We start from the raw sequence: 26,992 nt of genomic DNA, 5'->3' as shown, positions 1-26,992 counted from the left end.
AGCCAGAAACGCGACTCTTTCCATTTTTTATTTGCCTCGCCTTCTAGTTTATGCCGTTCATTTCATTCTCATTGGGGCTCCTAGGGGGGCTGTCTTCTGTGGCACTTTTTTTTTGCTGCTTTTGCTGCAATGACAAGAATTTGAATAATTCGCCGAATGTGCCAAGTTGAAATGTTAAAAATTCCCAACGACGCGTCGCAGCCTCGCCGGAAGTTGGCAAGCGGCCGGAAGCTTCCGGTTTGGCGAAAAACTGGAGTCACGACCCGCCAAATGATTGCAAATGAATGGGTGAGAGGTTCGAGAGGGGAAACAACACCCACGAGGCAGCGAGGATACGAGGATACGCGACAGGATGCTGCAGGATGCGACGCCTTAAGAAGTTCGCGCTTAATGCATCATTAAATTTATTGCCCGAGAATTATTTAGCGCAATTTCGCTAATGTGTCACACCATAAAACAAATCACAAATGTGGTATGCATGCGAAAGTTTGCGCACACTTGGTTTATATATTTTATTTGTGATTTTATAACCAGACGGCAGCTTTTCTAATTGAAATCTCGAGTTCGTTGTGCATACTTGGACACAAAGTTTGTGTGTAAAAAGTTGCTCTGATTCGATTAGCAAATTGGAAGGAAGTAGCCTAATGCGAATTCAAATGCACTTTTCATGTGCAACTATGCGGATAATAAAAACTCAATTTATGTGGCATTTCCTCAACTTTGTAATACAAAACTTGTTTTATTATCATTTAGTGGCAATATTTTAAGCAGCATATTAATATTATACAAAACGACACAATTATTTAATATAAATTATTTAAGCATGCTATTTGAGCAGCATATTAATATTATACAAAACGACACAATTATTTAATAAAAATCATTTGTAATAAATAAATCCCATTAAATAGACTTTTAAAAGATCATAGATGAAAGCTTTTCCAGTTTTTTTGCAGCTGTTGTGAAACTCTTGTTTTTTAATCGCTCTACCTCTGTCATATTTTCCCCGCTTTTCCCCCGCTTTTCCACCGCTTTTCCACCGCCCACATCAACCGCTCCTTGATGGCATGCTTTCATGTTTTTCCAACTGTTCTCTTCGCCTTGAATGGCATGAGGCGACAGCAAGTGCAGCCTGCAGGACCTTCGAGTTGCCAGGAGATGACAGTAGAGGGGTGGAAAGGGGAGAAGGGGATATAGACCTGGTCCAGATCCTGTTGTTCTCGCTTCTGGTGCTGATGTTTTTCTCCGGCCGTGTTGTCAGTTTGCCATTCTCGAAGCGATGACTAAAGAATTTTTCAATAATCGAGCCATGCGCAAAAATGTATGAAGCCATCGAGCCATCGAGGCATCGAGCCATTCCTGCTGTCCGCCCATTGAGGAAATTAATAACGCCATCAAGCTGGAAAATGTCGAAGCATCTTGCGCGTAGCATACTTCCGGCGACACAGCCAAGAATTTAGTCCAACGAACGAACGAAAGGGCGACCATTAATGAGATAAGTGAGACGGCGTATAGTTCAAGGGGCGCGAGATGAACCACAACTAATTTATTTTTGCCTTCTCCATTAGCAAACCAGCAAACATCCATCACTTTTGCGTCCTTGTACGCCGCCGTGTAAGCCTGATAAATTCAGCGATTTTGTGAGCCGTCAACGGCTTGTTTGTGCGTTGCATATGACACATTGTTTCCAACGACACAGATCCGCGCCAAAAGGCTCAGAAAGCAATTAAATAGGCAGCTATCTGCACTCATAAAAAAGTGGGACAAATTGGCAAGAACTCTGCATACAAACCTTTTCCATATTTAAGGAACAAGAATCATGCTCATAAGTGATTTGTTTGATAACACAACATATGATAAAGCTTTTTTCGGGGAATGGATAAAATGCTATTTATATCTAACCAAAGCTAAAGCATAAGCTGAGGCAATATATTTCCAGGATATCGTTTCTCGAAACTCTGGTTTCCTCGCCGTTATGTCGGGTATTGTGATTTGTAGCTCTTTTGGCCAAATTTGTATTTAAGTGCACCAACATGTATGTGGCCGCATATGCATATATGTATGTACATACGTGCCATATCCTTGAGCACACACTCTAATGGGCGTTTCGGGATAATAATTTCCTTGAGCTGAGTGGGAGGGGGAGGGGGAGGGGGAAGGGGAATCTCCGGGCATTTAAGCGCCGCTCATTTATCACAAATTTCCCATTTACCAGCGACTTGTCCGAGTCGGGTAAAATTAATATGCGAAAATAAATTATCTGGCCAAATGAGCAGCGTTTACCGCAGCCGCCGAAGGTTACGGCGTTAGGGGGTTACGGGGCTACGGAGGGGGAAAATTCCATTTTCACACGCGTTTTTTTTTTGGCGTTCATCCAGGTCCGTAGGCTTTTCAGCTTCATCAGTCACAGGAGCAAGTGCCTCCAACGGGCGGGCAAATAATGCCCAATGGCCGGCAAGTGAATGAGCTCGAAACACATGCGATACCCTGGCCACTGGGTAATTGAATATCGGTCAAGTGTGAAAGGGGAGTGGCTGTGAGTCTCTGCTCACCCACTCGGAAAGCGATAAAAAGCCGGCCAAAGTCCCTTTAAGTCGGCTTTAACATTTCGCAATGGCTTAAAGGCCTGCTGGAAAAATTACACTTTAATAGATGGCATTCGATTTAAGGCCCGCTCACGTGAATTGTGCAGATAATCACCCCAACAACGAGCCTAATTTGAAGGCATTCATTTGGAAAATTAAAAATTAAATTGCTTGTCTCGCTGCTCTCGCCCTGATGTGCCCATATTCCCATATATATATATATATATATATAATGCAACAGTGGCCCGCAATAAATCTCATTAACGAGCACAAAACACAAACAGCATGCGGCAGCACAAAAAAGTTGAGGGATCCTTTCGTCCTTCAGACCTTAAGTCCTTCAAGGAGCAGTAGCAGTGCCACATTTTTGAGCCGCTGTTGCCAAGCACTCAATGAGTAGCAACAAAAGATGTGAGCAACACGGACGTGAGCATCTCGATTTGATTGGATAAGTTAGTTAGTACTTGCTACTTATACTTGAATTTCAATTGCGAAACCAAGCTATCTGCCCCATCCACACCAAGCCAAAGTATCAATATATTTTCAGCTCAAATAGCAACATAGCACAGTACGTGTGAGTGTGTGAAAAGCAATCCCATATAAGCTGACGATAAAAAAGGGCTCAATTCCTTGCATAAACACAAATGCGTATTTAAATCCAATCGCAAAATTCCGAGGTGGCGAGCAATCCATCATAAACCTGTCAGCCACAATATGCCGAGTGGTTGCGGCCAACTCCCACATAACCCTGTTGCACCATATGCCGTATCACACAAGCCGCATGCCACATGCCACATGCCATATGCTATATGCCACATGCCAGCCGATGCGTTGATAAGATTATTGTATAAAGATATTCCGCAGAACGCAACACATTTGCATACGAGCGGGCCGTGGTGTAAAAAGTTGGCTGGAATCGGAATCGGAGTCGCAGTTGGAATCTATTACATGCCACGGGTTCCGCCGTCGCGGCGGTTGCACGTTTAAATTGTATTTTGTCGACTGCCATCTGCTCGTTGATGCCACGAGCTACAAATTTGCCAGTAAGCGCAAACACACAGTCAAGCGAATCCTGGCAGCCGGAAAGCAATTGCTTCGGGCCCTGAAATATTAGCCTCATTTGCCCGGAGTCGAGTCCTGACTGGTGGGCCCATCTTTATGGCCTGTGATTGCATTTCGGGTGCCAAGGTAAAAATCACGTAGGCTATTGAGCATTCTGCCCCCGAATCGTGTGCATAAATATTTAAGTATTCCCAGGATTGCACTCCATTCTCAACTCACTTTACGTTGTTAAACTGCCAATGATATGGGCCTCTGGATTAGCGTCTTGTTGTTGCGTCGATTAGTGGCATCTTAAAATGATTCCTAAGTTTATGGGCCATACTCTTCTATTGCTTCCTTTGGAGCTAAAGCATATATTCATACCCCATACATTATAGTTGTTTTAAGCTTAAAGTTCAAAACTCAATGTCAAGTGTTTGGAAGCTCTCCTCTGGCCACCCACGCAACTAAACCAACTTCAAAGCCGCACGCGGGCCAACAAAGCAAGGACCAACTAACCCATACTCATCACCCATCAGCCATCGAAATATATTGACGCCTGGCCTCCTAATTGCTCGGCAAACGCTCCCCAATTCATCGCACACCAGATCAGGAAATTGGGAAGTGGGAATTGGGAAGTGGAGTAGGACTTTTGGCTTTACCCTCGCCAAAAATAAGTTTTTTTAGCGCCGACAGCATCCCTTTTTTTTTGAAGGACGAAACGGCATCCGCCTCCAATTAGAGTTCTGCTGATTTGGCGCACTTAGCGAGCGGCATGTGTTTGTACGCCTCGCTGCCCGCCGTCCAACGGTCATGTCCTCATCCTCGTCCTGGTTCCCGTCTCCGTGGAGATGGGCGGTGGGTGGTGGGCAGTGGGACTAGGAAGCCATTAAGATCATGCTCCATTAATTGAGTTCCCATGAAATCGGCCCCGCTCCATGTGAATGGCACTTGTTACTGGGCCGATTGGGATGGTGTCAAAATTGTGCATGTTCCAAATGGTTTTTGGCCGTCCAAACAGCCCACTCCCCTCTCTCTCCTCTTGTCAAATTAAGCTACACTTGCAAAGCGCCAAAAGAATCGTGGAACTGGGGGGAGTTGCGATTTGGGATTTCGGGCAAGAAGAATTAAATATGCATGGCTATGTTTCGGGTCTCGACTGCCAAGTGGGGAAGTTAGTCGCTTTCCATGGCTCGTAATTGTAATTAGCTTCTGCACAGAGAGACAGATAGGGAATTGGATGAACAAAGGATCTGTGGGGCGTGGCAGATTTAGCGATTTTGGGCGTTTGAATGTATGTGCGTTTGGATGTTTGGGTGTTTGGCCAGTGGGTGCGAAATCAACCAAATTGGCTAAATGGGTTAGCACTGGCGCCGTTTGCCAGATAAAAGGCATAAATAATCAGCACATATTGGGTGTGAATGCGATTCAAACAGAGTGCGGCGGCAATTCCCTCAACGAATTGAGTTGTGAATGCAATGGAATGTTTCGAAATTGCATTTGAAACATAGTTAAACGTGTGTATAGCAATTTGTGCGGTTTTAATTTCGCTTCATTTCGGATTTGCCGCCTTATTACAAATTAGGCACCATTTGTTCAACATTCCATTTAAATTGAAAAGTGTAGAAACATGAAAGCCACTTTAATATTAGTTCTAGAAAATAAGGAAAACACCCGCTCACAGAAATAATCATCTGATAAATATGATTAATTGGCTAAAGATTAACATCGAACTTGCCACAAATATTAAGCACTCATTTCTAGCTTCGCCACAGCTTGCTCCTCTTAAACCTGTTTACTTCTGCCCTCCAGCCTGCCGTTGCATATAATCCTCGGTCCGTTCGGTGAAAACTTTTGCCAGGGTCTGGGGACCCAAATGAAGTTTGTGCCCGCACTTAACCAAACCGCAATAAATCAAAACACCTGGCGGTGGTACTTAAGAGCCATGCCACCCAGGACGACAGGCCAACAATGGTGCGAGATGAGCCACAAAACAGATAGCAGCGAAGAAAGTAGAAAATAGAAAGTAGAAAGTAGAAAGGGATGCTTGGAAAAGGGTAGCGCAGCTGAAATACCCTTGCTTAAAACTAATATTATATATGATATGAAAACCTCAATGCTTACCCTGGACTTATCGTTAATTTTTCAGTTTCTTAAGTAGCTATTTTCAATTTTTTCTTTTACCTTTTAAGCTTCCTGTAAATTTCGAACATCCTAAGCTATGAAAAATCATTTAAGATCAAAACTTTTATGACCCCACAACATAAGCAAAATGGCCAAGAAGGCGATAAGGCCACAACAACAATGGCAACAACAGGTGTTCGACACAGATTTCCACGCTCACACAGTCGCACACTCAGTCACACACATAGACATGCCACCATATATGTATGTGCACATTCACGGTAACCGGAAATGAAAACATTGTTGCCTACTTGCAGGCGCAGCTATTTTGAATGCGGACTTAGCCGAGCCAAGTTCCGCATTTGCCAACTGCATTTCAAAGGGCTAAACAGAAGCACAGAAGCTGTCAAGAAATGAAAAGTGAAAAACTTGAGAGCTGAAAAGTTTGTGGCGAAGTTTTTTCTCGCACCTTTCTGCGTGTCGAAACGCTGGGGAGATTCTACCCACAGAATGCAGTTAAAACTTGCAGCCGCAATTCAATTAAAACTTCAATGTAATACCAGCAAGTACACATCCCCGTCAACGTACATACATATACGTATACTATAGTACAGTACAAGAGAGCGGCTCCTTAACGCTGGGATGACAGCAGCGTGCCAAGTGGCAAGTGCCAAGTGGCAAGCGGCAAGTGCCTTGGATGGCTTCAAACTTTGTTGTCCCGACCTCAGCTGTCCCGGTGTAAACAAACGCCCTGGAAATGGAAGCGGGCGGTAAATGAGCAGTGGCCCAGTGGACCACGGACGGCCAGCAAAACAGCCGGCTTTGTGTTGGCAATCGAAAGGGAAACGGAAATGGATGGAAGTCCATTCAGGATATTATCCGCGCAGGCGCAGTGTCCACTGTGTCCTTTGCCACCTATAAAAGCCGCTGTTCTGGCCAAAAGCAAAGCAGTTGCTTCGTGGCTCTACTCCGGGAAACTCCGGAAAACTCCAGAAAGTGAAAATACTTGCAAACCAAGTGGCTTAACTTTAAACTCGAACTCGCTTTTTGATGCAGCGGCAAGGCAATAAAAAGTGTAATTAGTGTGCGCTTGTGGGTTCGCAAAATGTGCTGAAAAGTGGGAAAAAAAAATAAACAAACTATGCTAACAAAGAAAATAAACAATATAAACCAAATGCCGATTGCGAATAGTTTTTCTAACAAAAAGGCCACAAAGTAATCTAGTTGAAATCAGATTACAAGCTTAAATAGTTGAATGATTTGGCTTTTGTCGGACGAACAATGGTCTTAGTTATTTGAAGTGAGAAAATTATGCAAAATATGGCTAAACCTAAAACTAATAATTACATTTAACGAATCAACGTTTATGCAATAAGTGAAAAATAATTCATTCAAATAAATATAATCCACGTTGTTTGTCTAAAAAAGAGTAACTAAAGCAGCAGCAGAAGTGATTGTATATTATCTAGTTGAACTGGATTTCGATATTGCCAAGAACTAAACAAAGGCCCCGAAATTAGTTGCAATTCAAAGGATTTTAGCATAGCCACATATCAAAGGAGCACAACAAGTAATTGTATTACATTTCAAAAGGTATCCCCCGGTGTTCTACGCACTGCCAAATATTTCCAACTGACTTGTGGCCGCCTTTGGAGATGTGGAGATGTTGAGATGTGGAAATGGAGATTGATGCATGTGCGTAGGTCTCTCTGCGGTGGGTCTGCCACATGTGTACGAGTCCTAGATCGTGTGGCATGCTGTTTAATTGCAGAGCAACCTCATCGCATCGGGTTGAGCCATCGCTTTGAGCCATTCCACAGCCACAACTTCATATTGTTACAAAATTGCATTGTTAATGGCCGTTGGCAACGCTCGACTGGCAACTGCTAACTGGCAACTGGCAACTGGCAACTGACAGTCGCTTCTGTCCGCTTCAAATGGGCTAAAGTGGCTCCAAACCCACCCACATCCGTGGAAGTAGAAGATACATATATATGAATATTTACGTATGTATTTAAGGGGTCTTACCCCATTTACATGCCACGCCATTGGTTAATGTGCAGCCCTTTGTAATGGGGCAACTTTTTGCTCAGTCAGCGCAAAATATCTGCGGTTATCTCGGCACCAGCGAATCTCTTTTGCACTTGCAATAAAAATAATCCCAGCATAGATAATGGATAATGGGGCGAGCCAGAGCCCTCTGATTAGGAACCTCAATACTCGAAAATGAGGGAATATGGGGGTGGAGTGCACCTAACTTGGCCTGTTAAATCCATTTAACATCCTCATCGACGACCTCTGGGAGTCGGAGTCGGAGTCGGAGTCTGATAACCCTTTGTCTCCTCCAAACCGCTTCCACTTCCACATCCACTTCCGCAACAATAACAATAACAGAGGCGCTCTTATGCCATTAAGTGGCATTATAATTACAATTTGCACCCAGGACCAAAAGCCAAGGGCATCACCATGGCCAGCTGAACTGGAAGCGGAAACGAGTGCCGAACCCGGCGATAAAGTTCCCATTTCATTAAGCTGGAGGGGAATGGGGGATGGGGCCACTTAAGTCGGGCGGGTTAACGTTTAACTGCTGACGCCAGTGCTCGTACTTCGTACTTGTGGAGCAGTCTAATCAGCGCCGGCCCAATTAGCAAATACGCTTAGCAAATAATCCGCAAGGATTTTAATTAATTGGACAGATGAAACGTACCAGCGTCGATGATCGAGCCCACTGCAGGTATATATTTTATCTCGTCCTTGTGCGACAAACAGAGCCCGTAAACCGGGTAATATACAGCACACTGACTGAAATTCGGATTTGGATACGGATTTTCAAATTAATTGTGCGCATAAATTTACTGGGGAGCCGGGAAGCCGGGAAGCCGGAGCTCCATGGCCACATCCTTCCGCATCCGGAGACGGCAACCTTTCGGCTTTGTTTTTCGGGGGCCAGAGCTGGCAATAAATTCACTTTCGTCTCAAATGAGTTTGCATAATTCAAATACCGAAAATTGAAATATATCCCCGGCAAATATTTGTTTAGTTATAAAGTGGATCTACCCCAATTTGTTATGATTTAAGCGTGCGTTGGGATTAAGTCTGTTAGTTAATTGAGACGGGATTAACGTGAAAAATCGTTGGAATACAAATACTTGGTCCGCATCGCAATCGTACGCAATCAATAAGCCCGGAATTTAATATAGCCACCGCGGAGGAGGAGCTTAGGACGAAGTGAAATTCCTGGGCAGGAATGGCGTGTTCGTGGGAATAAAAGTTCAGCCATCCTGAAACACGAACTCCGGCTGCAAGTGATTTACATATTAGGACCTGCTGGAATTAAGTATCTGGAAGATAGCGCGTGGCAGATAAAACTATTTTAGCCCTACACCCATACAATTTGAGCCGAATTCAGCTAATGGCTGGGAAGATTACGCATACGCCACGTTGCGTATACGAATGCGGATTCGTCCCTGGGCTGAAAGCACTATAAAATTAATTTTAAGACACTTGGAGCTTAATCATTCGCACAGATAAAAGGCGACAGTTGTCCCCCAGGATAATTGCGTATGCGTGTGGAACGGCCTGGGACTTCAGTCAGTGGGTTTGATTCCTTCGAGGGTCTATGGGTCTATGGGTTCCATTCTGTGTACAATGCCTGGCACTCATGCTATAATTTGGGTACAAAATATTTCCGCCAGTCCCTGACCCAAAAAGAAAAAATATAAAATAAAAAGGACACAAGCGAGGGGTCTGCCGCCACTTGTGGAAGTTTGGGAAACGTGCTGGGCTTTTAAACTTGCCCAGTCGACCAAAGGCGGCTATCAGTTATACGAGTCCTCGGGGATCCACTCTTGTTAAACTCGCATCCCGCTGCTCACATTGTTGTCAGCCGGGGGGAGCACTCGAAACATGTTGGAGATTTGCGTGAGCCAACTGCCTTTTGATATTCAATCATCTCGAGCGACGGGCAGCCCATAATAGCAACAAAATGCACACTCGCAAAATAAGCAAAAATCCTTTTTTAATTTGTATCCACTGAGTAATCAAGTGAATCCTTGCTATAAAAAGTAGATACATTTATATATTCAAGTTTACAACATTAATCAAAGTGCATACTTTTAAAAGTCATTTGCTTTTTAAATATATAAAAATAGCAAATTTTTTTGAAGTGCATATATGTGCCCACATGGCTGGGTTGACTTTCAGCCGGCCTTCAATTTGTTCATAATAATGGGCGCCTATTTTTGAAGTGTCACAGCGTGGGCGGAAACAAGAATTTTGATGTTTCCTTTTTGCCGCCTTCAAACGTAAATTGAAATCGATGTGTGGATTCGGTTCCTCGAAATCTCCGCCAAAAAGCGGAGTGCTCGGCACAATTCGAGTGATAAGAACCATAAAAACTGAAAACAATACTAATTTTCGTTGATGGTCTGGGATGACCGAGTATTTGCCATTTCCCCAATGAACGGACAGCCGCAGAATCGCGGCAAAGTTCGTTAAATATGCATTCGGCTTAGCCGGTGGACTTTTCCGCTTGATTTATGTGCGAGTGTATGTACGTGCTTGGCCACTTGGCTGAGGCTCACCTTGGCCAAGTCGATTTGGAATTCAAAAGCTTTTAACAGATTGTCGCTGGCAGTAACTTTGCCAATTTGCAAAAGTTCAACTGAGCAGCAACGAGAGCAAAACAAAATGGATTAAGGGCAATAAAGGCGGAGTAAAAACAATAACAATTACACTGATTGCCGCCCCCGGAGAATACGATGAATGTTGAGTGACGACCTGCCGGTCAGTCGAACGGAAACGGAAATGGAAGTGAAATGGGTAGTGGAATGGTCAGCAGGATGGGGAGTAGAATTGGCAGCGGTACGGCACTGTTTTCTGGGCCAACCGATAGACGAAAATGCCATGGCCATAAAACAATTGAGGGCTAAATTTTGCACAGCCCGTCGCACATTTGCATTCGGTTGCGAATTGGCGCGTGTTGTACATTTTCCATTTCGCACTGGGACCGCAGGACACCAAGGATGCGACCCGGTTCCACCGAAATATCGGAGCGCAGCTTTTGTTAGCCACTGGAAGTGCACATTGCACATTTATCTACCGAAAATGTTTTGCCGTTGGCCCCTTTTGTTTCGACCAAACAGCGTTTGCAGTGCTTATGTGCGTAAAAATTCTATTTGATTGCACGCTTATGTTGTGGATTTAACTTTTGGTCCTGTTACCCAACTCCACTGGGCACTGCATCTTCCAACGGTTACTCCAATGGCCATTGTTCGCTGCGCTGCAAAAGTCGCTGCAAAAGTCCTTAATCCAGATATTTATTTCCTGCAACAGGATATGAAAGCGAATGCAGCGACTTTGATGGCCCCAAACCCCAGCATCCTGTGATCCTGCAGCGCCTGAAGTAATCTTGCTCCTTAAGCTGCTTGTTACCAGGAGAACCTTTTATGGCCGCTATAAATTCTCGTAAATTTTGTGTTCCTGAGAGGAAGTGCAGGTGGCCAGGGAGTGTTATTTGCCTTAAATAAATCTGAAAGAATGAATTAGCTTACTACAAAATACCATTAGGAAATACTTTATGTTGAATTTTGAAATAGAAGAATTGAAAACTTAGTAACAAATAAGTTACTAAAAACTCTAAACTCACTGAAGATTTCCTTCGGTTTCTTAAAAGAAAATGTGTAAGCGCCTTTTAAAAATTCCCTTTGAGAAAAGTAGCAACACGAATTCATGTATTTTTTCTTTGACAATTGTTGAATAAAAAATTGCAAAATATATGCAAATCTTTGGCATTGAATGAAAATCGTGCATATAGAAATTCGACCCTTTGCTTGAGCGTCCTTGGGAAAACCAACATAGACTTACATAGTTACAGATAGCAATAAAACATTTTATATAAATCATACCAGGATGTATCCACTGCAACCTGCAGCTATTATCATGCAAAACCCGGCTCCATTATTTGAATAGAATTGAAGATTCGGCTGGTGGGGCCGGGGGTCCTTTTGTCCTTTTTGTCCTTTGGCAGTGCCACCTCAATCAAGCTCTCCCATCTCCCCATCTTTCCGCAGGCCAACGATGAGTGCAGGTGCTGTGTGAAAGTGCCTCTGTTCCTGGAGAGCGGCGGATCCTAAGTTGAATCAAAGCCGGAACGTGACTTTTGCCAAAAGTAAATTGAGCCACCGCAGCGATAAAAGCTGCCATGCCAACCGGCGAGTGGCGCTAGGACACTCGTAAAGATAAAGGATCCATGGCCCGGCCAAATGCAGGTGCACCCGTGATGCCAGCCGATGACATCTATTCGCGGGTGCACTCCGCCACCCTCGGGCTTCACCAGTTCCACCTGGTCCACCTGCTCCTCCCGCTCCTTCTGCTCCTGCTGCAGCTGCTGGCACCGGCTGCAGCGAGTCCCGTGAATCCATGTGCCCACAAGGGCATGGCCGAGCTGATTCGCAACAGTCCGGTGATTGTCAAGGCCCTCGTCGCGCGCATCTTCACCGATGAGCCGGAGGGCACGGTGCAGTCCCTCGCACAGGACACGATTTTAATAACATTAACGCCGGAAACGATATACAAGGGTGCCTCGCTGCTGAAAGTGGCCAACGGCAATGGCGAAGCCGAGAATGCCAGGTTGGGAGATGGTCTCATGTCCTGGAGCTCGGCACACCGCAGTCGAGGCGGCAGCGCTGGATCCGCGGGCAGCGGTGGTGGCTCCTGGAGCGGCGCTGAGTCAGCCTTTCAGTACGAGGGGTAAGTAATCGAGGAAACGCCACCATCATCAGCTCTTTGTCCACATTACCATTACCTTTACTTGTACCTTTACCTTTACCCCTACCCTTAACCCATCCACTTGACTGCAGGCAGTTGAATGCGACCCTCCAGCCGCTGCGTTGCTTCGATAATAACATGCTGAAAATGCTGCCGGCGGAGTTAATTGCCTTTGGCAAACTGCTGCCCGCTGCGACGGCAGCCACCGGAGGCACTCCTACCGCACGACAGCTTCAGCGACCGCCCGTGGGTGGCGCCACTGATGTGCTGCAAATCAGCGTCAACGGGCTGCATCGCTGGACGCCGCAGTTCGAGAATCACATCTGGAAGCATTTGGGTAAGCGTTCACTTCCGCTTTCCTCTGTGCCTGCACTTATCAGTTTGAAGTGGCATTTGTCATTTTCTAGCTCAATTTATACTTTAAAAATATTTCATACATACAGTTTGGTTACTTCTTTACAATTGGTATCATAACTTTTTTAAGCGCCTTAAAGTAATATATTTGAAGACTACTTATTCAGGGTCGAAAGTAGGTACTATATTTTCCGAGTGCATCCACCCAGATGCCACTCGATTGCCTCCTCCGTCCACCCGAAACCAGGAAGGTCCTGGCTGGGGCTTCCGTTGCTTCCGTTAGTTAATCGCATTTCGCTTGTTAGTTGTTGCATTGTTGAGCAAATCGCTCCGGTCGGATGTTTGGCGAGCATCGGTATAGAGTTTCCAAACTAAAGGCCAGTGGTCAGCCCCGGGCTCGGATGTGGCAATCAGCGATAATTGGCACTGGAGGGCCAAAACCTCCGCTCGAATATCACAACATAATTGCAAGCGACTGTGTTATTCAAAGCCGCTTACATCCTTTGAGTAATTCAACAGTGAAATGCGGCGAACACTTAAAATTCGTGCACTCATTCGGCTTATTCGTCGGTCTATTGTGACTTCATGAGCTCAGCTGGGGGGATTAATCTTTGATGAAGATTGATAGCCATCGTTTAGATGCCGCCGCATGGAAGGGGCAAAATATAAAATAGAGCAAATAAAAGAAAATAAAAAACATAATACGAGGCGGCCAACTTCTCGATGACGCAGCAGATGTGTCAGCAGATGTAGCAGATGTGGGCCATCGCCTCCTCCAAAGCCGGCAATCCGCACCAGCGGAGGGAGGGAAGCAACACTTGACTTTTGTGTCAAGCGGCCAGGCGCCCAGCAAGGATCTGCCTTGAATTGCGGCAACTGAATGAAAGGACTTTAGAGCCAAGAACAAGCGGCACTCAAATTTGGCACGATGATGTCTTAATTTTATGGCTCATAGTCGGGAAGAAAAGGCATTCCAAAAATATATGCACACGAAGAAAAGTATTTGCGGGTAGTGTACTAATAAAAAGAACATTTTTAGAACTCTTACATAAAATTCAGCAATATTTACGAAAATAGTTTCAACTCCTTTTATTGGAAAGGAATTTTTGGTTCTCAAAAGATATTCTTTGACATTTTAAATTGCGTAAAATTGAAAGGGACAAAGTTGCATTTAATTTGATTTTCGGAAACCCAGAAATTTAGAAACTCAGAAGCTCACTGCAAACAATCGGCAATCAATTGCAGGCTGGGACGATTGGAGCGACTTCACCTTGTGCAGTGTCACCTGCGGTCAGGGGGTGCAGCAGCGTTTCCGGCGCTGTCTGCTCGACAATCCGCTGGTGGACATGAACATGAACATCAATCTGGAGGAGGAGGAGGACGACGAGGCTGTGGCTGCAGTTGATGCGGACGCAGTTGGACTTTCCGTGTCCAAGGAGACGGACGCTTTCGACGTTGGCAGCAACGATCTGCTGGCCGACGACGGGGATGAGAACGAGCTGCTCATAATGCGGGCAAGTGGCGACGAGTCATTGTATAAATTTGACCAGGCCACGACGACGATTACGCCGCAGACCAGAGACCCTGCCCATTCCCAAGCGAATGCTAGTCCCCCGGCAACGGATCCCTTGGGAGAGACAAGCGGCGGTAATGAACCACCAAGAGATGATGGAGGAGGCGTCGATGGAGGAGCCGGCGAAAGTGTCAGGTTTGTGCCGAGTGCACACAATGAGCGGAGTGGGAACAAAGTGGGAGTGGGAGTGGGAGCGGACACTGGGACCAGGAAGCCACGTGCCAGCAATCAGCACAAGAAACGCAGGCCCGCCAAGAGCGTGGCCCTGTCGACGCTCCTCTGCGAGGGCTACAACATCGAGCAGCGCAACTGCAACAGTTTCGAGTGCAGCGGTGAGTTTGCCACTCAATTAAGTGCCCCAAAGTCGAACCATAAACTAAAATCATGCAGCTTAAATATACTAGTGCAAAAAGTAGTTTACTGAAAGTACTCGAATAAATTATCATTTCAGATGACATAAGCGATCTGCTTAAGTTCTACAAGAAACTGCCCATGGGTGAGGATCTGCCCACCCAAGCCGCGGATGCTTCACTAGCCTCCTCCTACCCGGATGCATATTCAAATGTGGACCTCACCACGGCGGGTCTGATGGGCACTGGCTTCAGTGCAACGCCCTCGACGCCGTACAACATGGGCTACGTGCGCAGCTGGAGGAACTTGCTCAACTTCACCCTGATGGTCACATTAAGGGCTAAGGTGGGTGCACTTTTGGTGGGGGGGGGGGATTTGTATGGAATGGAAATGAGCGATTCCGTGACGATTTCAGAACGACACCAAGAGCACGGCGACCATATTCTCCATACGGAATGCCACCCACAATCTTTATCTGGAGGCCTGCAGGGACGGACTGCGTTTGTATCTGGAGCGGGACAATACGACGGAAATGTTGCCGGTGAAATTCAATTTATACGATTATCGCTGGCATCAAGTGGCCATCAGGTGAGGGTGTACACACATGTGGGGTGCAGTATGTGGGGTACTCACGAAGGAACTGGATGGAGGATTTGGGTAGTGGGTGCCTCACTCCAGGCAATGGTGGTGATTGGCAATCACTGGGGCTCTGTGTGTGCCTCTGCGTGGGCGAATGGCACTCACTTCGATCTGATGGCCATCGACGTTGACACTTTCGTTTATTTGCATTTTCAATTTATTAGCATAAATGTTTGTGCCATGAAACGCACACTGCCAAACACTTGACACACATGCAAATAGTAGGCAGGCACACAGTTGTGGTAAGGAAAAAGGTTCTGGTCTCCATGTAAATATCTAAAAAAAAAAACGTACAAAAAATTAGTTTTTGTATGAATATTTATATATTTTGATTAGACCAAGTTGTGTAGTCTTTTTACACGCTCTGTAGAAATATTATTCGATAGAGATTCAAGCTGAAACGTGGCCTATTAAACCTGCATTGCTATTATCTTGACCGCAACTGTATACAGGCTGCACATGAATATCGAAGGCCCTTTTTTTTTTGGTTTTTGCTTTTTGCTGGCTACAACGACACACAGCCAAATTGACACTCGGTTCAAGTGGGCACCATTTGTCATCGACCGTCGGCACATTTCTCACTGTCACTGTGTGGGTGCCCACCCATACACCCATACACCCATACATGCGTACTCACGTACTAACAATGCACCAATATGTATCCACTTATATATAAATACATACATATATATATAGTTTAATTATTTGCGAATAGCTCACTTTACCATTATTGTTTCGCTGTTATTTTCATCCACCGTGCAGCATTCAGAACGGCGATTTCATATCGATTTACGTCGACTGCGCGTGGACAAACAGTTTCGTTGTCTCCAAGCGACTTTTCACGTTGCCCGTGGACGCGGATGTGGAAATCGGACGCGGCTTCAATGTGAGTATAGAATCTATACACCAGATTTCCCGGGGGAGCCATATTTCTCGATTTTCATTACTCATTGCATCCTCTTTATTTCAATAGGGCATATACATTTTTAATCTATATTACTTTAGAAAAAAAACAAAGACAAAGCCTCTGTAAATAAATATGGCTCTTTTGCGACCAAAACTTTATGAAAATTGATGGCTTAAATATATGGTGTTGGTACGTAAACGTAAACCATTTGACATTCATGCCATTTTTATTGCGAGGCCTGCATGACGCCGATAGCGTATACGCCCCGTTGGCGGTTCACAAATTGAACAATTATTGGCGTATAATTATGTACATACATTGTGTGCATTAACGTTCGATGTTCTTTTTTTTTTATCGTCGCAGGGCGAACTGCAGCAACTGCTGGTGCTGCCGGAAAACCAGGAGCGGCTGCAGTGCAGCAACAAGCGCACCTCCATCAACGAGGTGAAGCGCTATATCATCGACACATTCATCGAGGACTACAATGGCAACTGAGGCCGCAGCCGAAGCCAACGGCAGCGCAAATCGACCGAGTGCCACTGAATATGCATATATTATGTGGCAGCAAGTGGCAGCAAGTGCACACACAAAATCCGATTACAAATTCGGCAAATCAAAACTGCATAGATTTATGATTATTCATTTCATTTGCATACATCTACATACATATGTATAAGGGCAAAGAATGTATGTGCAACTTTACATACTAATATTACGCATACGCCATGTGATTTATGCGCTAGCAAAACAGCGCACTCCACCACAGAATCTGGAGTCCATAAACAGTCAGTAAAATTCGATCACGGACCCATTATGAATGTCAACATTCGCATTCCAATCCAGGGAATGTGCTCGGTATTTGTAATAAATAAGCTAATTTGACGGAATACAATAATTGTAAACGCAGAAATTAAAACAATTTGCATAGCGAAAGTGAAATGCAAAAATGATAAGGCGGAAGTTAAGATCAAATATAACGCAACTATGTATATGGTAAAAAAAAAAAAGTGTTCTTTCTTTTGTGGCGGTTGGTTAAACATGAGAGTACCAAAATTGTTCACTGCCCACACACACAGGTTTTTGGGCTTGAGTAAACTAAATTTGAATATGCAAATGAGCTGGAATATTGTGTGGTCAGCGGAGTCCAGTAAAGTTGACCCAGCAGCCAGTCCACACTGTCAGATTGTGGTTTTTCGTGCATTCGAGTGCCCTTCACTAATTTGACAGCGGATCAACTTGTACTTTACACTGTGCCCGTCAAACTCTGTGCCTGGCCAAACTACTGGATAAGCCCTGAACAGATCCCTGGGTAAATGCAAGGACTTGCGCATATGGACAGCTTCAACTGCAGCGACACTTGAATAAAGTTCACCGCAATGGCAAAGGCAAAACGCAAAACAGCAGCCGCTCCGAAATTCATAATTTCCTCTTGGCGGGAAAAGCTCCGACGGTTGGCATCCGTTTAGGCGGTTTGCTTCTGTTTCTGGATCGTAAATAACCTGCCCTACTCTTTAGTCACAGCTCCATCGTCTACTCATTTTTGCAGGATAGTTGTGGGTATATTGCTGAGGAAATTAAATGCTTTTTATTTGCAACAAACCCACATGAACAATATAATTGTGTAAAATATTTGAAAAGGATTAATCTGTGCAATATCATATAAAAATAATAATATGAATCATTTTTGTTATTTTTCTTTATATTTATAATAATGCATCTTAAAAATATAATCAGAAGTAGTATTAAACACATAACATAATCTTTATTTATTTTAAAAAACTTCAAGGTTTTTACAAGCCCCAATAAGTATGCTATAATTTTGAGTGCATTTATGAGTGGCATCAATTTAAGTGGTATCCTTCAGTCGGCACACTAGTCCATGTGTTTTCTTCTATTTGCTTCCTTTTTCACCACGTCATTGGCAATTTGAGGCATTGGGTAAAAATGTTGCCGCGCTTGGCAAGTCGAATGCAGGCGACAGCCGGCGGAGACATTGATGAATTTCCTGTCGCATCCTTGGCGCTCGCTGTCTGGCAGGTGGGTCTTTCGCTCGAGGACTTGGGCACCGCCTGGCGACGTCAAATAAACCACCGACTACGACTCCGCCAAACAGAACAGAACAGAAGAGAACAGAGCAGCAGCCCATGCCAAGCCAAGCCGTCGCCCATTGTGACTTAATAACTTCTACTCACGTCATCAAGGTGCATTGAACCGCGAACTGTGGAGCGGGAAAGGATGGGAGGACGGGAGGATGGGCCACAGGATAACCCTTGCGAAAAATGGATGGTAGCTGCGTTGAATGCGAGTGCAATGGTATCTGAGTTGACTGCGCAAAGACACACACACTCGTTGGCATCTGGCTTTTAATTTTGCAAACTATAAAAACCGAACCATATATAGTACTTACATACGAGTATGTGACACATATTCGAGCTGCATGCAATTAGTTGCAGTTGGCTGCGAAAGCGAACTGGCCAGGTAAATAGAGCACGAACTCAGTCATTAAGAATTTAATAGTTGTTATCTTTAAATCCAAGCAGGTCTTAAATTCGTTTACTTTTACCTTGATGCACGCGCACATAAATCTCTGACTCGGAACATTTTCGTGCAACATGTTGCACTCGATGTGTGCAACGCAGTGTTCCACAAAATGAAAACGTAAATCTTTTGGACAAGGACTTTTGCTTTCCATTTCTTTGCCCGCAATGAGAACGGTTTAAGCCGAATCTTTGATACTTCGGACCTCAACTAAGACTGCACTTGGGTCAAAGTTGGCGATACCTTAGGATAGGGTATGAAAGTCACGGGGTAAACGCAAGTAATTCGTTTCAAAGTCGTATAAAGACGAACGCATACGCCAAAGGCACGCGTGTACAAGTGTAATTTTATTTATTTATGGCTGCTTTGGGGCGGAGCAACTTTTCTACGATTCCGCGACAAACGTTAAATTTCCTTTTACTTGTGAGGTTTCTTAAGGCAAACTTTCAGCGAAAACGAAAATCACCAAATAAATGGAGCTAAGTGCGCAGTTAAAAATGAAAATTTTTAAGTTGGTGATACTCAGAATAAAGTTATGAAAATTTAATTGTTAGGAAAGTACTTTTTTACTTTAAAACTAATTGGTTTTACATAGAAATCTTTTAAATTACTTAAAATTAAAATTTAAATTTTTACTTTTCTTTAAAGTTTTAGTTGAATATAATTTTGTACTACTTCAGAATATTTTCTTTTAATACAGCATAGCTTTAAGAATGGAAAACGGAAACCGAAATAAAATGGTTCGGCCCAACAATGCGACTTGGACAATGCATTTCAGACGTGGCATGTAAAGCCATTCAACTTCACCCCTTCGCAACTGGATGGCCAACAATGGGCGTTCATGGAACATCGCCCGCTGTCAATCTGAATCCAGAAAAGAGGAAGACCAAAGGCCATGGCCAGGGGTGCTGAGCCGAGGATGTGCTCATGGTCTGGCCACAGGATCCGTATAAATGCCTTTATTTGTGTAGGTCAAACAAAATGAACTGTAACAATATTGATACAGCTGGCATCGGAGGTTCGAGCACAAAAGTATTGTGGTGCGACTGCGACTATCCCGCCCCCTGATAAGTCTGCTGACCCCATTCGTCCCATTCCATCAGCCAGCTTTTTGTTTCCTCTGTTCATCAAACCGGCCAGCGGCTTCATTAACCTAAGCCACAGAAGTTTACCGACGGATTAACTTGTCTATTGAATGAAAAATAAGTATTTGGTCGAGGCTGCATGCTCCAGAATGTCGGCATTTCATTTAAATGTATGTTGGCTGCGGTCAAAATAATTGGCTTAAATAGTTGCCAATGGATCACCGGGATTTTTTTCAATTTTCAAGCGAAAATGGAAGTATATTAACTGGCTTATTTAGCCTACTATAATCTGTGGGCTATACACGAAACAGACTTAAGCCAAAAAATAAGTTTTAGCTTACATCCCTTAAAGGATTATAAAAGGCTTATTTAAAATTCGCGCCACATCGCATGTCCATCGCTAACGGACTGCCAACTGCCAACGGTGTGACCAGAGGCCGCAGTTGTAACGAACAAATTTAAAACTATTCAAAGGGGCAACTTATCGTCCGGGCGTATTATTTCAATAATATATGCTTTTGGTAAAATTATACGGCACGGGCTGCTGCACAATGACGGCCCAATGGGGTCCCGGGTCCGCCTTGAATTGGATGCGCCGCTCTAGCCACGGATTCGGCTTGATCCGAGTCACGCGAGTTGGCAGGCCGGCGCACCAACGCACCACCCACCCCACCACCCACCGCTTCCTGTGCACGAAAACAACAATCGGATTCCGGCAGCAAATGGACCACAAAATACCGCCCAAGGAGTTTAAATGGACGCCGGGCAACCTGATCAACGAGAACTTCAAGTTGGGCGACCATGGACACGTTTGCGTGGTGCTCAATCGGCAGATCCAAGTGCCGGCGCACGTGGTGAAACTGCTGTGGAAGAACGGTAGGTCTGGAGCTGTTATAAAACCAATCTCAGCCAGCTTACAGCTTTCGTTCGCTTCTAGCCGCCGTGCGATGTGCTGTCGATGGAGGCTCCAATCACTGGCGTGACTTTGTCGTAGGTCAAGCAATGGCTAAGAAGTCCAATGGGTCAGCGGCCACCACACCACTTGAACCGCTCGACGTGATAACGGGTGACTTTGACTCGATCACTGAGGACACGGTGGATTTCTTCAAGACCACGCCGAAAGTGCACACACCCGACCAGGATGCCACTGACTTCACAAAGGCCATGGCCGTGCTGCAGCCCGTAATGGCGCAGCGTAAAATCCAGGATGTGGTGGTGTTTCATGACACTTCCGGTCGCTTGGACCAGGTCATGGCCAACCTGAACACGCTGTACAAATCGCAAAAGGATAACTGCAATGTCTTCCTGTTGAGCGGGGATTCGGTGACGTGGTTACTCCGGCCGGGAAAGCACACGATACAGGTGCCCGTTGACCTAGTCACCAGCCAGCGATGGTGCTCCCTGATGCCCGTGGGATCGTCCGCGCACAACGTCACAACCACGGGCCTTAAGTGGAACTTATGTTCGTACACCAAATTTAACTGATCACTAGAATCTTTCAGTAATGCCACTGCAAACATTTTCAGATCATGCACAACTGGAGTTTGGCGGTATGGTGAGCACCTCAAACACCTATGCGACCGAGTTCGTCCAGGTGGAGACGGACGCTAACCTGATTTGGTCTATGGGCGCCTACGAGTTCGAGGATAAGGTGCGACAAGCCGCCAAGACATAGATGATAATGGATGGTTCTAAGTACTTAAGAAAAGTTTATATTACACCAGTGTATAGTGTTGTGACCAAAGCTGCATCCTTTTGTTTTTGTTTTTGTTTTCTTGCGGGGGTTACATCTAAAGTGCTAATGAAAGTTATTGTAAAAATTGTTAGTGATAAGTTCTTAATTCTATTAACTGAAATTTAAGGTGTTAAATAACAAATAAGAAACAAAAGCGGACAAACAATAAACTGAACACATTGCTTATACAGAAATTTGTAACTTTTTAACAGCTTACTTCCAAAATCGTTTAGCTTATGCTACTTTCTTACGCTTATAAACACTATAACATAAAAAACTGTAGTTTCTAAGGCAAAATGTCAAAGGATTTCAAGTTATTTTGATCCTGGCAGTGGCATCAAATCGAAGCCAAAGCTGTTCCCTGTCTTCTTGGATTTCCAGCCCGATGATGAGGAAGCAGAACTCTCCGCCCGTTTGGCGCCCGCCCTGCCACCTCTACCCCTCGCAGTTGTGGTTTTTCTGGGCGCTGGCGATGTAGTACTCGTTTTGTATCTCTTGTTGGCTGCCGACTTGTATACCTTTTTTCTCTTGCCCGCTCTGAAAGAGTTAAAGCCGCTGGCCCCGCTCGTGTTTGCATTGCCCTGCGAGGCAACCGCCCTGTCCCAGTCCACGCTTTCGTTGTTCCATCCGGAGGTGCTGGGTCTCTGATTGGCGGCCGCCTGTTCCTCCTCTTCGTCCAGGACGGCTTGCATCAGAAGCTTCTCCGAGGCATAGTTGCTGGTTATTTCAAGCAGCTTTGCGCCGTATTTATCAAAGTTCGCCTTGGTCACGTGCGGAATACTGCACATGTCCTTCTCGGAGAGCGGCAGGGTTTCGGCCATGCTCTTCAGGGCCTGAATGTTCATGATACTAGCCATGGTAACGTTTCGCTGGCTGGCAATGGTTCGACATAGATCCAATAGATCCGTATAGCAGCGCTCGTGAATCTCCCGCATTCCAGACTGTCCATCAGCCGTACTGCTCGTTGCGCCATCCGAAACACTGCCGACCGCCGTCTTGGCTTCCTTGGCATTTTTGGTGACTGCAAATTCGAAGATAGGCGTGCCCTCCATTAGTTTACTGATGTTGTTGCCCAGATACAAATAGGCCTGTGGGAAATCGTTTGTAAAAATTAAGTCCTCCCTAAGGAAGCCATCGATGACCATTTTGCGCAGCAGCCTGTGTACATCGTTCTTGTCCCATTCTTTCAGGGCGCCATGGTGGGGCGTTTTGTGATGGTTATAGTCAATGATTTTCTTGATCTTCGAACCTTTCATAACGTCGGCTATATGCAACAGCGTGAAACGAGATCTACCGCTGCCCAGATCCTTGACGGCTCGCGCAGCCTTACGAGCGTGCTCCAATGCATCTAGTGCCTTATAGGCTCGTTTGTTAAGGCAATTATCGCAAGCTGTCCCTTTGTTCTCCAGACACTGTTCGCTGGTGAAGTGCTCCCCGAAATAGTCCAACTGCTGGGCACGTCGGCAATCTGTGAGGTTTTCGCAGTATCCAACAATGCGGTATAAATTATCCACATGTATCTTCTTCACATTGTACTGAAGAGCTTTGTCGGCTAAAATGGGAATACAAATAATTAATTTACAAACCTAATAAATATCTTGACCACTTACAGTCCATCATTTTCTTGAGCCTGAGCATGTCCGCATAGTTGTAGTACAGGATGCACTCCGCCACATCGCCGTCTCGGCCTGCGCGACCTGCCTCCTGGTAATAACCCTCGATGGACTTGGGCAGCGAGTAGTGCAATACGAATCGGACATCTGGTTTGTCGATGCCCATGCCAAAGGCGATGGTGGCACAGATCACCCTGATCTTTCCGGTCAGCCAGTCCTTTTGCCGACCCTCTCGCTCAGAGTCCGTGAGACCAGCATGATAGGCAACCGAGCGGACGCCATCCTTACACATTTTCTTTGACGTCTCATCGCACTCCTTACGCGACAGACAGTAGATTATGCCACTGAAGTGTGCCGGTTTGCTGCGGATGTACCTACTAATGTCGTCCAGCGTCGAGGCGCCCTTTTTGGGCAGTACCATGTACCGCAGGTTGCTACGATTAAAACTGGAGAGGAACCACTTGCATTTCTTCAGATTTAGTTGGGCCAGAATATCCAAACGGACGCGGGGCGTGGCAGTGGCTGTTAAAGCAATAGTTGGAACATTTGGAAACCGCTTTTTAAGTACTCCAAGTTTCTTGTAATCCGGTCTAAAGTCATGACCCCACTGGGAAACGCAATGCGCCTCGTCTATAACGAATCTACTTATATAGTTGTTGGAGTTAAGGGTGTCCAAAGTGTCCTGGAAGCGAGCCGAACTGCTAATTTTCTCAGGCGTCACGTATAGCAATTTGACCATAGGTGGCTGAGACTCCAAATCCCTGTAGATGGCCATGACATCGGCCATTTTTTGTTCTCCGCTCAGACTCTTTGCACAGATCTGTTAAAGATAAGTTCAGCAAAATATATATCTTAACGAATTGTTCTCATACTCACATCTAAAGAAGCCAGTTTATTGATTTGATCAAAGATCAGCGACTTAAGCGGACTGATAACAATGGTCACACCTTCGGTCAGAATGGCAGGCAGCTGATAGCACAACGACTTTCCTCCTCCAGTTGGCATTAGGACGAAGCAATCATTGCCCAGAAGAGTGGCGTTGATCACCTGCAGCTGATTGGGACGGAAACTTTTCAAGCCAAAGCTGTAGCTCAGGCCGTGCATAAGCCGGGTGGAGTGCTCAAACTTCTGGCCATCGAACTCCCCGGTGATGCCGTCATTGTGGACGTTCGCATGGAAATTCCCTGAGAGCTTTTGCGAATCTGGAGCGCTGCTCAGCTTGGCAGGTACAACGCTCTTACTGGTGCTTGGGACGGCACTTACGCTGCTCTTATTGGCAGCAGCCTGCGAATGCATTTGTTCAAACATGGCCTCATCATACTCGGGAAATCCATCATCATCCAACGAAATATTTATGGGCGTCTCCTTACGTTTCTCCTTTACTTTAACAGCCTCCAACTCCTTATAGCTGTATCCATTGAACTCTGATCTGCGGCCCTGCATCTCCTGATGCTCGTTCTCGATTTCCGCCAGCAATCCCTCCAAGTCATCATCGTCATCATCCATCCGGCTGCTTGTGGTCCCCTGCGTGGGTCCGTTCATTTGTTCGTCCTGCAGGTCGCCGTCTAGCATCATGCTCTGTGCTAAGTAGTCGTCCGGCTCCTCGCAAAGGTCATGAACCAGTTCTTCGCACTTTCGCGTCAGGTGCGGGTCTTTCTGCTTGCTGGGTGGCGAGAAGTCATCTGGCTCCCCGCAGAGGTCGTGGATGAGCTGCTGGCGTTTCGGAATATTGTGTTGCGAGCTGGGTGGTGAGAAGTCATCTGGCTCCCCGCAAAGGTCGTGGATGAGCTGCTGGCGTTTCGGAACAGGTTCCATATTGTGTGGCGAGCTTGGTGGTGAGAAATTGTCTGGCTCCCCGCAAAGGTTATGTAGAAGCTGTTCTCGCTTGGGTATTTTTTCATCCTTTTTTTCTTGGACTTTGGGTAGAGGCTTTATGGGGCTACTTCTACCTGGTGAAGATGATACACTTATTTTTGATAATGAATGACGGCCCTGCTCCATCTGCATTTCCATTTCCTCCTTCTCAAGGGCTTCCTGTTCCGCTTTTAGCTGGCTTTCTTTCTTATCTAAAGTGTTTTGGACAAGCTGTGTCCGCGCCTTAAATTTTTGTCGCATCACCTTGAGCTTAAGAAATGTATTTGGCTGAAAGCCTGCTATTTCATTGAAGTGCATGGCAGGAATCTGATCAATCAGAGAGCAATACTTTTCCATGAGCTCCACATAAGTGTTGCGAAAAAATCCCAGGGTGTTCTTCAGTGTCTCAGCGCTCTGATTATTGGGATCGATGCTAAAGTTGTCGCTTTGGGCCAAATCCTTCAAGTAATCAGCCAGGGAATTGTCAAAAGCCACACTATATCTGGGCTTCACTGGTGCCGCTGGTGGTGGGGAGGTGAGGCTATTCCTCTCCAGAGAAGCAGACGCAGGCTTTGTTGGGACTGCATTTTCCTTAGCTGAACCCAGTATATAACCCTGCTGTCCGCTGCCACTTTTCTCTGGAGAATCCTCAAAAAGATTACGAGTACTGCCTGTCTTTTTGTATGTATTTGGAGCTCGCGGTGAGTCAAGCAGCGTCGGAACAGTGTCCTTATTTTTAGTAACTTGTGGCTTTATAGGAGAGTCCTTATCCTGAAACGTTTTTGTTTCATTTAGCAACATAGTCTTCTCCGGTTTCTTGACAGGCTGCAGCGGAGGCGGCGAATCAGGCAGCGTGAGTAAAGGATGTCTATCTCCATTCTGCTTGCTTGGAAAGTCCTCAAAGGAGTACTTTCGGACTGGAGAGTCTGTGGTCTTCCTCTCATTTTGCGGCAGTTTCTTTTCCGGAGAATCCGAAAGCCAAGCAATTGATGTTTTCCTTTCATTTTGAGTCGGTTTACTTAGTAAATGGCCAAGGGATTTACTTTCAAAAGGAGATTCAGACAATCTCCGATACGCGTAACTACTCTCACTCTGTGTTGGTTTAATGGGCGAATCTCTGTCAGATTTCGTGGCAGGAAGTTCAGCTAGTGGGGATTCCGACAGATCAATGTATGAGTGTTTTTTGAGCCTTGCGGTTCTAGGATCTCTGCTGGACTTCTTCGTAGCAATAGTGTCCTTGCTGGATTGACTGGATGCCTCCGTAGATTCATCATCGGATGACGACGCGTCCAGGAAGATGGGATTGTAGACTGCGGACGGCTTGCTTCTGACACTTGCGGCTGAAATGCAACTGTTAGCATCCTTAATCTGGTCAATAAGCTCCAAATACCTCTGCTCTTAGGTTGACTCTGGGAATTGCCATCCAGGCCAATAAAGCTGCTAAGTGTAAGCTGCTTTCTTTCAGCAACAGGCTTCTTGGACATCACGACCTGCGGTTCAATGAGCTGCCAGCGCTTCACTTTTCATAAAATTAGTTTACAAATAAGCAAAGAAAACAATTGTGTTCAGTTCCAGACTAAAAACCCGCGCAATTATGCCAATGGAAACAATGCGAATAGGAATTAGTGTGACCGTCGGCCCACCCTTCAAATATTACAGAAACGGCGAGGTAGCTTACCCAAATATACCAATAGCTATTTCAACTATATTTAATCTAAAAGTATATAAGATTAAAAAGGTCTTTAAGAACGCAAATTTTAAGACGCTAAAAGCACTTTTAACTATTTTAATCGGAAACATCAAGTGTAAATTAATATATATCTCT

The 26,992-nt window shown here is 45.3% G+C and overlaps 3 protein-coding genes across 7 annotated transcripts; 2 read left to right on the top strand and 1 right to left on the bottom strand.

The window, feature by feature from the left end:
* The first annotated feature begins 6,720 nt into the window (after positions 1-6,720).
* Positions 6,721-17,317, top strand: LOC120453473. 5 transcript variants are annotated; one of them, XM_039638206.1, is made up of 8 exons: positions 6,721-6,825; positions 11,822-12,500; positions 12,611-12,855; positions 14,118-14,777; positions 14,897-15,141; positions 15,212-15,384; positions 16,198-16,321; positions 16,706-17,317. In XM_039638206.1, exons 2-8 carry the CDS (start codon positions 12,001-12,003, stop codon positions 16,835-16,837), a joined length of 2,079 nt encoding a protein of 692 aa, XP_039494140.1. In that variant the 5' UTR covers positions 6,721-6,825; positions 11,822-12,000; the 3' UTR covers positions 16,838-17,317. The 5 variants fall into 5 exon arrangements, with proteins under 5 accessions (XP_039494140.1, XP_039494139.1, XP_039494137.1 ...); XM_039638205.2 differs by lacking the exon at positions 6,721-6,825 and adding an exon at positions 6,863-7,050; XM_039638203.2 differs by lacking the exon at positions 6,721-6,825 and adding an exon at positions 6,863-7,320.
* A 3,145-nt stretch (positions 17,318-20,462) lies between these two features.
* LOC120451803 (thiamin pyrophosphokinase 1) lies at positions 20,463-21,894 on the top strand. Its single transcript, XM_039635756.1, has 3 exons — positions 20,463-20,841; positions 20,903-21,427; positions 21,492-21,894. The coding sequence occupies exons 1-3, from the start codon at positions 20,478-20,480 to the stop codon at positions 21,638-21,640; spliced, it is 1,038 nt and encodes a 345-aa protein (XP_039491690.1). The 5' UTR covers positions 20,463-20,477; the 3' UTR covers positions 21,641-21,894.
* Positions 21,694-26,781, bottom strand: LOC120451801 (Bloom syndrome protein homolog). The gene is made up of 4 exons (XM_039635755.2): positions 26,558-26,781; positions 24,190-26,507; positions 23,311-24,133; positions 21,694-23,252 (listed from the first exon to the last, which is right to left on the bottom strand). The coding sequence occupies exons 1-4, from the start codon at positions 26,649-26,651 to the stop codon at positions 22,015-22,017; spliced, it is 4,473 nt and encodes a 1,490-aa protein (XP_039491689.1). The 5' UTR covers positions 26,652-26,781; the 3' UTR covers positions 21,694-22,014.
* Between the last annotated feature and the right edge of the window lie 211 nt (positions 26,782-26,992).

This window comes from Drosophila santomea, chromosome 3R, assembly GCF_016746245.2.
Source record: "Drosophila santomea strain STO CAGO 1482 chromosome 3R, Prin_Dsan_1.1, whole genome shotgun sequence".
Lineage (NCBI taxonomy): Eukaryota > Metazoa > Arthropoda > Insecta > Diptera > Drosophilidae > Drosophila > Drosophila santomea.
The sequence above is the reverse complement of the archived record's forward strand: the minus strand, read 5'-3'. Positions and strand labels throughout refer to the sequence as shown.

Bases quoted from the DNA above. Each gene is read 5' to 3' on its own strand.
- LOC120453473 (XM_039638206.1), top strand. From the start codon at position 12,001: ATGGCCCGGCCAAATGCAGGTGCACCCGTGATGCCAGCCGATGACATC. The intron at 14,778-14,896 runs GTGAGTTTGCCA...TTATCATTTCAG, and splicing joins CAACAGTTTCGAGTGCAGCG to ATGACATAAGCGATCTGCTT. The intron at 16,322-16,705 runs GTGAGTATAGAA...TTATCGTCGCAG, and splicing joins AAATCGGACGCGGCTTCAAT to GGCGAACTGCAGCAACTGCT.
- LOC120451803 (XM_039635756.1), top strand. From the start codon at position 20,478: ATGCTTTTGGTAAAATTATACGGCACGGGCTGCTGCACAATGACGGCC. The intron at 20,842-20,902 runs GTAGGTCTGGAG...GTTCGCTTCTAG, and splicing joins GAAACTGCTGTGGAAGAACG to CCGCCGTGCGATGTGCTGTC. The intron at 21,428-21,491 runs GTTCGTACACCA...AAACATTTTCAG, and splicing joins GGGCCTTAAGTGGAACTTAT to ATCATGCACAACTGGAGTTT.
- LOC120451801 (XM_039635755.2), bottom strand. From the start codon at position 26,651: ATGTCCAAGAAGCCTGTTGCTGAAAGAAAGCAGCTTACACTTAGCAGC. The intron at 26,508-26,557 runs GTATTTGGAGCT...GTTGCATTTCAG, and splicing joins GAGTCAACCTAAGAGCAGAG to CCGCAAGTGTCAGAAGCAAG. The intron at 23,253-23,310 runs GTAAGTGGTCAA...TTCCCATTTTAG, and splicing joins GCTCAAGAAAATGATGGACT to CCGACAAAGCTCTTCAGTAC.